This window comes from Oncorhynchus gorbuscha, linkage group LG12 (assembly GCF_021184085.1).
Source record: "Oncorhynchus gorbuscha isolate QuinsamMale2020 ecotype Even-year linkage group LG12, OgorEven_v1.0, whole genome shotgun sequence".
In the NCBI taxonomy this organism is placed as follows: Eukaryota; Metazoa; Chordata; class Actinopteri; order Salmoniformes; family Salmonidae; genus Oncorhynchus; species Oncorhynchus gorbuscha.
The window spans coordinates 59541440-59552039 of record NC_060184.1 but is presented as its reverse complement, the minus strand read 5'-3'; the positions used below and the strand labels follow the sequence as shown (position 1 = coordinate 59552039).

Genomic DNA, 10600 nt, shown 5'->3' with positions numbered 1-10600 from the left:
TCCTTCACTAGAGACATCATTGGACTCTTTTAAATGTATATGAAAGCTATTCATTTAGAGCAAGTATATTTTGTATTCATTCAAATCCTTCCATAAACAGTGTTTACTACACTGCTAAAAAAAAAGGGAACACTAAAATAACACATCCTACATCTGAATGAAATATTCTTATACTTTTTTCTTTACATAGTTGAATGTGCTGACAACAAAATCTCACAAATGATCAATGGAAATCAAATCATGGAGGTCTGGATTTGGAGTCACTCTAAATTAAAGTGGAAAACCACACAACAGGCTGATCCAACTTTGATGTAATGTCCTTAAAACAAGTCAAAATGAGGCTCAGTAGTGTGTGTGGCCTCCACGTGCCTGTATGACCTCCCTACAACGCCTGGGCATGCTCCTGATGAGGTGGCGGATGGTCTCCTGAGGGATCTCCCAGACCTGGACTAAAGCATCCGCCAACTAATGGACAGTCTGTGGTGCAACGTGGTTTTGGTGGATGGAGCGAGACATGATGTCCCAGATGTACTCAATTGGATTCAGGTCTGGGGAACGGGTGGGCCAGTCCATAGCATCAATGCCTTCCTCTTGCAGGAACTGCTGACACACTCCAGCCACATGAGGTCTAGCATTGTCTTGCATTAGGAGGAACTCGGGGCCAACTGCACCAGCATATGGTCTCACAAGGGGTCTGAGGATCTCATCTCGGTACCTAATGGCAGTCAGGCTACCTCTGGCGAGCACATAGAGGTCTGTGCGGCCCCATGAAATGCCACCCCACACCATGACTGACCCACCGCCAAACCGGTCATGCTGGAGGATGTTGCAGGCAGCAGAACGTTCTCCACGGCGTCTCCAAACTCTGTCACATGTGCTCAGTGGGAACCATGCTTTCATCGGTGAAGAGCACAGGGCGAATTTGCCAATCTTGGTGTTCTCTGGCAAATGCCAAACGTCCTGCACGGTGTTGGGCTGTAAGCACAACCCCCACCTGTGGACATCGGGCCCTCATACCACCCTCATGGAGTCTGTTTCTGACCGTTTGAGCAGACACATGCACATTTGTGGCCTGCTGGAGGTCATTTTGCATGCCTCTGGCAGTGCTCCTCCTTGCACAAAGGTGGAGGTAGCAGTCCTGCTGCTGGGTTGTTGCCCTCCTATGGCCTCCTCCACATCTCCTGATGTACTGGCCTGTCTCCTGGTAGCACCTCCATGCTCTGGACACTACGCTGACAGACACAGCAAACCTTCTTGCCACAGCTCGCATTGATGTGCCATCCTGGATGAGCTGCACTACCTGAGCCACTTGTGTGGGTTGTAAACTCAGTCTCATGCTACCACTAGAGTGAAAGCACCGCCAGCATTCAAAAGTGACCAAAACATCAGCCAGGAAGCATAGGAACTGATGTGGTCTGTGGTCACCACCTGCAGAACCACTTCTTTATTGGGGGTGTCTTGCTAATTGCCTATAATTTCCACCTGTTGTCTATTCCATTTGGACAACAGCATGTGAAAATAACTGTCAATCAGTGTTGTTTCCTAAGTGGACAGTTTGATTTCACAGAAGTGTGATTGACTTGGAGTTACATTGTGTTGTTTAAGTGTTCCCTTTATTTTTTTGAGCAGTGTATAAGTCCCAACTAGCAACAGTTAAATTAAAATAAATATCCAGTTAAAATGTCACTGTTAAAATTTTGTATATAACTCATACCCAAATAAAGTTGTTGACTTGTCCTATTGTTGTATTTGTGGCAAAAGCATACATTAGCGAAAAAACACTTATAAAACCACACCTCAATCCAAACAGTTTTAAAACTGCTTGCTATTTCCTCAAAGAACATGTCATATTGGCTGAGCTGGCTAATCAGCGGTCCACTCACATCTATATTTTAATGATGGTATAATTCCATGCCATTCTGTTGTTGGGGTACGCCTACACCATTCCAACAGAGAAAAGCTGCGTTTTAACATAATTACCATTTTCTGGAAGAAAAACTATTTCACTCATATTGTAATTAATTATAGGTAATATATTTCATAGAAATCTGGGAAAAATTGACAGTTACTTTAAGTATTTAAATTGTATTGATTTTTATTGGCTTAATTGTGCATGGTAGGTAACACTTCAGGTGTGCCTGATTATTTAATTGCTCAAGCCAGAAAGAGCAACAATGGTGTTTTCATATTGTTCTATATCAGGGCTCTCCAATCTTCTTCCTGGAGAGCTACCATGCAGTACGTTTTTGCTCCAACCCTAATCTACCGCACCTGATTGTAATAATGACCTGGTTGATCAGATGAATCAGGTTATTTACAACTGGGGTTGGAGTGAAAACCGACAGAAAGGTAACTTTCCAGGATCAGGGTTGGAGACTCCCTGTGCAGTGTGTCTGTCTGAAAGGCGAGCTTTTGATTTATCACCTAATACCAATCTATTTTGCGCAATTAAGTATTTCTATTAAGTTGCATCCTCAGTTTACTTGTATTACATAATTAATGTCCTTTACCCAGATGTATAGTAGCCACTGTTGTCTTCTATAAGATGTAGTGTTTATGTAGAAAATACATAGTTATGAAACGAACTGTTCTGAGCCAGAACTAGCTGTATTTTTGTGTTGTAAAAACACTTTGGTCTCACAGGGTTAAGTGCTTAAGGCAACGGCCGTACTTGTCACACTAGTATCCAGAAGGGAGGTAGTCCCTGTCTTAACGTTAACTTCAAACAAGGCACTAAACTAGAAAGTCTGCCCTCACCCAAACTCCCTAACTTGTCGACTCTGGTACGCCACGCTCTCCATCAGTAGCCTGTTTTTAATTATTTTTCTGTTTCATTTAATCTAGATGGATCGATACATATTGATCATTGCGTGTGTTCTGCGGGCCGTGCGGTGCTACAGCTCCGGAGAGGTGACTGAGGCGTGTGACGATATGGCACCGCAACACTTCGTAACCGCACAGCAGAGCCCTGCGCCATTCTCTGTCACCGCTGACCGGTCCAGCTTCAAGGAGGGCGATGAAATCACAGGTGAGAAGTCATGTCATATTTTTCATGCAGTGATCTTGAACACTCCCCACTATAGTTTTTATTAATGTTATGGTTTGGCTGTTGCGGGGTTTCTTTTAAAAGTAGATATGGACTGAATCTCTGTCTCCATTTTCTATGGTGATGCAACTGGTGTTTTAAATCAACTACACACTGTGTTAACAGTCTGGCTCCTGGCAGATTCCACTCCATTCATTGGGTTTATGTTACAAGCCAGAGCAGTTAATGGAAGCAGTCCTCTGGGAGTCTTCACTGTAACAGGTGGAGAGGCCCAGCTCCTCACCTGCAATGGACAACCTGTGAGTCTTTTCCCATAGAGATTGTGTAATTTAATTATGTCTTCCCACATGGCCTATAGCCTGTTTTGCTGTTATGAGAGCTACAGTATTACATAACATTGAAAGAGTAGTTTTTTTAATCATCTTATAGCCCTAAATGTATTTGAGATGTAAAACACTCTATTTACAAAGTGATCAAATATCCTGTTCCCACATGGCTCTTCCTGCTACCCCAAACCCACTAGCCTACATTATGTAGTTTGCTCATGAAATATGTTTTGGGCCATTTGAGCCCAGGAAGGCAATTTTTTTTTGTGGGGGGGCGGCGGCATCTGATTGGCCTGGAAATTTTCACATAGGAACTTAATTTGGGAGGATGTATTTATTACAATATTTTGGAGGGAAAATCATTATGCTTCCTGTAAGACCCTTAAATAGGTGAACCATACATGATGCAGCTATCTTGGTGTCATTATACTCCTCATAGTGATCTAAATATGGATTATGTCAAGATTCAAATCTTTTTCATATTGAATAAATTTACTTAAAATAATCTGAATATCAAGTACCCTTTTAATATATAAATTAGATTTTTTAAACATTATTTTCTTCAAATTGCTCAAATTTCCAGTGGGCTCTTTTGAAGATGATGCCAGTTTTATGGATATAAATTGACATTGGTTGTTAACCCCAGCCCTCCTTTAAGATCGCACATTCAGCAAATCACTAGCCGAGGGAGTTCCCTTTTAACCAGTGCTTCCATTAACTGTTGGTTGTGCTCATAATTTAGAGGTTGCACCGTGCGTGCGTGCGTGCGTGCGTGTGTGCGCGCGTGCGTGTGTGCGGACCAGGTTAAACTCTGAGACCTAGTAGTAGCAGGGACCTTTAAACAATGTTTATTTTTTAATTAAAAAAATAACTCGAGGCTTATTGAATTCCAGTAAGCCTAAAACTGAGCTCTTGTTCATCCACGTTGGTGAAAGATGGACAAAGAATGGGAGCCGGGCAAGTTGAACCTGCTGTGGTTGTCCCATGGAAAGTGTGCTGTTCTTTAGACATGCATCTTTTGGTATATATATTTAATGTTAAATATATTCATGTTAATGTAAAAAAAAATGACACCAAGTCTATGTAATGTATGATTCATAGGGTCTTACAGGAGGCATGTATAGGTCTAAAATGGCCACTTTCATCATGGTTTGAGACAAATTCAAAAATAATATAAAACATCCTTTCTAGAAAGTTCTGGTAATTCTCACATAGAAAATCTGCGATACCAGACAGGATTTTTAGGCCTTCCTGGTGTGGAATCACCCTGCTGCGTCGGAATAAAGCCTAACTAAATGTTCATGGATCATTTTGTTCCTGTTCCCAGAAGTCTGCAGTTTCTCACACATCAGCATCAGCTAAATTATCCATCCAGGGAACATGGAGGGCCCCCACATCATATGGCTTTAACTCTATCCAATTCAGGTGATTCATCCATCCTGTAGCTCCTGAACCAGAATGTTCAGTACTTATACCCTCAGATCAATGACTGGAGAACCACCATTGAACATGAGTCTGGGAAAACAGCCCTTGATGCTATTACATTAACAATTTGTTCTACCAGTGCATCCTTTGTAATAGATTTCTCCACCTTCTGGGTTGGCGTGACAAGTTATCCAGTCACGTTCAGTGGCACTGCTGCAACACCAGCTAACAGCACATCCATACCCATCACCTCGACCACCTCCGCCTCATCTACAGCAGTATTTCCATCGCAATCCTCAGTACGTATGGTGTTGGATAATGGTATTTGAAACATCTGTCTTAATGTATCACAAGTAACTGACTCTCTGACAATATTGCCATATTAGATTTTCAAACGTGTATATATTTCTAAGCACTTTACATCAGTTGTCCCAAGTGCTTTACAGTAAGATTGATTTTGTTTGCAACAGTTGTCCATCTCGAGTGCTGGATGTGGCAGCAGTAAGGTCTGTTTCAGGCAACCTCTGAACTGTGACCCTGGGGTCAGCCCAGACTGTTACTTCCTATCTGCTATGACCTCTATCAGGGATACAGCCATCCATTTGGAAATGACCGGCCCTTCAGATGGCTACATCGCCATCGGCTTCTCAGATGACCAGATGATGGTAACGCTCACTGCCTTGAACCTGCCCTCATCTAGCCTGGTACTCCTAATGGTCAAACATGTTTGGCATGACAATGCCCATTAGGAGTTGGCAAGACTGGGCTAGCAGATCTCTAACCAGGCTATCCCTTAAACAATTTTCAAACTAAACTTGTTCCTTTTTCATTTATATAAAAGTAACTGGACTGAATGTCACTACAATTTGAATGAGCAAATTCAACAGATGTGACTGTGTTCCTCTCATCTTCCCATAAGGGAAATGATGATATCTTTATTTGTGGCCGGGACAGTAACGGGATCATCCAATTGCAACATGCCTATTCAACAGGAAGAAGGCGGCCGGACATAGTTCCTCTGGTAATTGCACTCCTCTCACGCTCGCTTGTTATTATGACATGAATAGCGTAGGTGTTTACATAACGCTTAATAGGGTTAGGGGTCCATTCCAGTGATTGGGACTGACATTTCAGTTTACTTCCTGACTTGACTGAATCTAAATGGAATTGACCACAACCCTGATGCTTAATAAATCCTAAAACAATCGGTAATGATGCAAATGTTTCTTTGTCATTTTGTAGGGAAATGTTTCTGATGTTAAATCCTCAATGAAGGATGATATCATTAGCTGTTCCTTCACGACTAGGAACCCCATCTCAATTCCGCGATCGGTACGGTCCAGTTCCCCCTACTACCTCATGTTTGCTCACGGACCAACTAGTAATGGTAGCGTATGAGACCAAATCTTACACTAAGGTAGCACCAGTAATGGTAGCGTATGAGGTATTCTGCCTTGTTGTGCAGAAGACTAGCCTTTAGCCCTGGTACAGTACATTCGGAAAGTATTCAGACCCCTTCCATCACATTTTGTAATGTTACAGCCTAATTCTAAAATGTATTTAATTATTTTTCCTTATCAATCTACACACTAACCCATAATAACAGAGCGAAAACAGGTTTTTGGAAATGTTAGCAAATGTATTAAGTGAAAAACATAAGTATTCAGACCCTTTGCTATGAGACTTGAAATTGAGCTCTGGTGCATCCTGTTTCTATTGCTCATCCTTGATGTTTTTGCAACTTGATTGGAGGCCACTTGTGGTAAATTCAGTTGATTGGACATGATCTAGACGGGTGTGTTGCTTTCTAAATCAAGGTCCCACAGTTGACAGTGCATATTGGTGCAAAACCCAAACCATGAGTAAGAAGGAATTGTCCGTCGAGCTCCTAGACAGGCTTGTGTCGAGACACAGATCTGGGGAAGGGTACTAAAAAATGTTTGCAGCACTGAAGGTCCCCAAGAACACAGTGGTTGCCATCATTCTGAAATGGAAGAAGTTTGGAACCACCAAGATTCTTCCTAGAGCTGGCCGCCCGGCCAAACTGAGCGATCGGAGGAGAAGGGCCTTGGTCAGGGAGGTGACCAAGATCCCTATGGTGACTCTGACTGAGCTCTAGAGTTCCTCTGTAGAGAAGGACAACCATCTCTGCAGCACTCCACCAATCAGGCCTTTATGGTAGCGTGACCAGATGGAAGCCACTCTTCAGTAAAAGGCAGATAACAGACCACTTGGAGTTTGCTAAAACGCACCTAAAAGACTCAGGCCATGAGAAACAAGATTCTCTGGTGTGATGAAACCAAGATGGAACTCTTTGGACTGAATGGCAAGTGTCACATTGTGGGGGGGAACAAATGAATACATTTTAGAGTAAGGCTGGAACCTGAGTCAAGGTGTCTGAATACCTTCCCGAAGGCACATGTACCACAACCCCCTAAGGCCTTATTGCTTAATTATAATATTTTGGACGTGGTACTGATGACGTCAAGCCAACATAGGACACACATGAATGCTGAACTAAGGTTATCCTATTTCTCTTTTTGGTTGACTTTTACAGGGGAAATTGGGCATCATACAAGCACCTTCCTCAGTGACACTAAGATGGATATTTCAAGACCTCAGGGCATCACCAATTCAATCCAACCTCCTATTATCAAAGCACATGGTAATGTTACTGTTGTCCTATTGAGTAGACTTTGCATGCATAACCTCAAACGTTATTGTAATGTACTAATTATAACTACAGATACTAGTGTATTGATGACTGGTTATCCTGTTGCGCTTCAGGTGCCCTGATGTTGATAGCATGGATGACCACAGGTAGTCTAGGGATGATCACAGCCAGGTATCTCAAAGATGTGGCCAATGGGGAGGAATGTTGGCACAATGTTTGGTTTCTGGTGAGTTTCTGTTACATTAACATATTGGATACAGTATAATGGCGTTTGATTGTAATCTCCCGCCTTAGATTGAAATGTCTCCACCCCACTGCAATCGAATTGGTACCTTTTACCAAGCGGGCTGTCATGTGTGTTTGCGAGGCTGAGATCCTGGAACTCTGTCGCAGACATCTGAAGCTATATTAAGCCAGCACATTGACATCTATCACATTGGCACGTCTAGATAATGGTCTCTTTGCCTATGGGTCAGGATGTGGGCCCTAGGCATGTGAGGTGTGTCGTAGTTATGAGAATACATCTATATTGTTTTTAAGGTGAGGCACCACACCCTGGTGGGGGGCAGGATAGGATAAAGGAGGCAATTAAGACATGGATTGTATGCCATTCAGGAGGTGAATGGGTAAGGCAAGTGCCTTTGAACAGGGTATGGTAGTAGATGGCAGGTGCATCGGTGTGTCAAGAACTGCTACACTGCTGGGTTTTTCACGCTCAACAGTTTCCCGTGTGTATCAAGAATGAGCCACCAACCAGACAACTATGGGAAGCATTGTAGTCAACATGGGCCAGCATCCCTTTGGAACACTTTCGACACTTTGTAAGAGTCCATGCCCCGATGAACTGGGGCTGTTTTGAGACAAAAAGCACAACTCCATATTAGGAAGGTGTTCCTAATGTTTGGTATACTTGGTGTAACTTAATCTTTCAATGCAAAATACTAAACACATGTACGTGAAGTGCATTTTTTAAAATTAAAATGTTATCTAGAATAAAAAAAATTGCCACATCAGTATATTCTCAACGTGTACAAAGATTATCTAATATAACCACACTTTGAATGACGATAGATGAGAAATTAGTTGAACAGTCCAACTTTCGGGAAAATGGCAATTAAAGACAACTCTGCCGAATTTAGCCAATCAATCACAAGTGTGTGTGTGTTTATATATATATATATAACCATCAAAGTAAGTTACTGCGTAGATATTAGTTTGTAACGTTCTCTATGAAATGGGCTTTTAGATTGTGATTTAATGTAGTGAGCTTTGAAATTATAGATATGAATTTGAACCACATTCAAATTGACAACATTAACAGTATGATAAAACAGAAAAAGAGTTTGCATCAAGTTTGATTTTGTTTTCTAATATTAAAGGACTAATGCAAAAATGTAATTTCACCCTGTCGCGCCTTGCCTTAATTTGGCTTGTTGGAAGACTATTTGCATCACGGGAGGATGGTACATTTCTCATTGGAGTTGATAAAGTTTAAGAACTCCTGGTCTATATTGTATTAGGTAGAAAGTTCTTAGTACTAAATAATGATGCCACATTATGTCCTCTTGGCTTTTATGCTCATCAGGTACACGTGTTTCTTATGACACTAACTGTTGCTGCCACCATCATTGCCTTCATTTTGTCCTTCTCACATGTTAGAGGCTGGAGTGGGGTATGTAATCAAACCTTTTTATTGCGCCTATACATTTATTATTAAAACCAACGTCAGTCTTTTAATAGCCAATTTCTTCTGAATAAAGTTGACTAATGCTGGCTAGCCTACAGTTTTCTTACTCAAACAAACCTACTTCATTATGGAAGGCTCAGATAATTGAAATGGTTACTAGACACTTTATGAGGCCAGTGTTTTCATAGGGAGCCCATCCTGTGTTGGGCGGGGTCGTGGTGATTCTGGCCTTCTTCCAGCCGATCGTTGCAATGTTCCGATGTGGACCTCACCATCGCTGGTAAGGGATCTATAATCGTACCTCCTGTATGGGCGTTTGCGTATGTGTAATTGTCTATAAACAAAGTGCCATATTTTATCAATGTGTTTTTCACAGGCGATACCTCTTTAATTGGTCGCATGCTTTAAATGCAGTGGCGATAAAAGTTTTAGCTGGTAAGGAATTGTGATCAATATATTTTTATTTGCGTAGTACAGTGTTTATTTTCTCAGTCAGTATTTGTCAATGTTTGTTGCTCTATGGACATGTTAGTAATTGTGGTCACATTTTCTTCCAGTGGTGGCCATATTCACTGGGTTGTCATTGATTGACAGCTCTGAGGATAAGTGGCTTCTGAAGGTGATGGGTGGTTTTGTTGGATGGGAGGCAACACTGTACATCCTGCTAGATGTTCACATGCGCTGCAAGTGCAGTGGTGAGCGAAAACAAATATACATTTTCACTTAGTTAAATTCCCGTTTAATGCTATCCACAATACTAGGTTGCTCAATAAAAAATATGACTCTTGGCCTTTGTCTAAAGCTCTGATGGACGATAGGCGACGCATAAGCTTGAATATACAAACCAATACCAGCAACAGCAGTGTACAGGTTTCACTTTTCTTTAAAAATACTACATAAACTAACTTTTCTTTTTTCTAGATAACGAAGAGGGTGCTTCTGAATCGGTAAGCTGAATCCCACCATTGAATCACATTTTCAATATACTTAATGTATTAGTGATTTGTAAAGTGATACATTCTTAACTATTCTGTTAAGGTGTGATTTTACTTTTCATTTCTCCCCACAGGCATGCAAGGCTTTGTTACTACTGGTCCTGTTTTTCCTAGGAAATATGGCCTTTTTGGTAGCACTACTTGTTGGAATTGCCATGTCATGAAAAGCTGCTGAGCAATGGACATATTCCTATAATATAGCTCACTTTGACTGTATTTGAGAATTTTATAACGTTATGCTCTGAGAATCATACCGAAAATGGTTGTGATACCTTGTTTACACTGGATGATAAAACTGTATTTTAAATTGACTTCAACCATAATGTTTAAATTACATTACATGTATATCATTATTAATACTGTCAGTGACTTATAATAAAGTAATTGTTCAAAATGTGTAATAAACAATTGTGCAAACTATGCATTTCCTATTTATCTTCACCAAAG

At 41.2% G+C, this 10600-nt stretch overlaps 1 protein-coding gene across 1 annotated transcript; it reads left to right on the top strand.

Annotated features, from left to right (window-relative positions):
- Positions 1 to 2326: 2326 nt before the first annotated feature.
- On the top strand, positions 2327 to 10567 carry LOC123991175 (putative ferric-chelate reductase 1). The gene is made up of 16 exons (XM_046292475.1): positions 2327 to 2349; positions 2845 to 3028; positions 3212 to 3345; positions 4700 to 4797; positions 4937 to 5096; positions 5268 to 5462; positions 5717 to 5818; positions 6040 to 6184; positions 7355 to 7462; positions 7585 to 7697; positions 9057 to 9143; positions 9347 to 9438; positions 9535 to 9593; positions 9716 to 9853; positions 10080 to 10105; positions 10228 to 10567. The coding sequence occupies exons 2-16, from the start codon at positions 2845 to 2847 to the stop codon at positions 10315 to 10317; spliced, it is 1731 nt and encodes a 576-aa protein (XP_046148431.1). The 5' UTR covers positions 2327 to 2349; the 3' UTR covers positions 10318 to 10567.
- Positions 10568 to 10600: the final 33 nt, after the last annotated feature.

Excerpts from the sequence above, each read along its gene's own strand:
- LOC123991175 (XM_046292475.1), top strand. The coding sequence starts at position 2,845 with ATGGATCGATACATATTGATCATTGCGTGTGTTCTGCGGGCCGTGCGG. Across the intron at positions 7,698-9,056 it reads GGCACAATGTTTGGTTTCTG|GTACACGTGTTTCTTATGAC; the intron begins GTGAGTTTCTGT and ends TATGCTCATCAG. Across the intron at positions 9,439-9,534 it reads TGTGGACCTCACCATCGCTG|GCGATACCTCTTTAATTGGT; the intron begins GTAAGGGATCTA and ends TGTTTTTCACAG.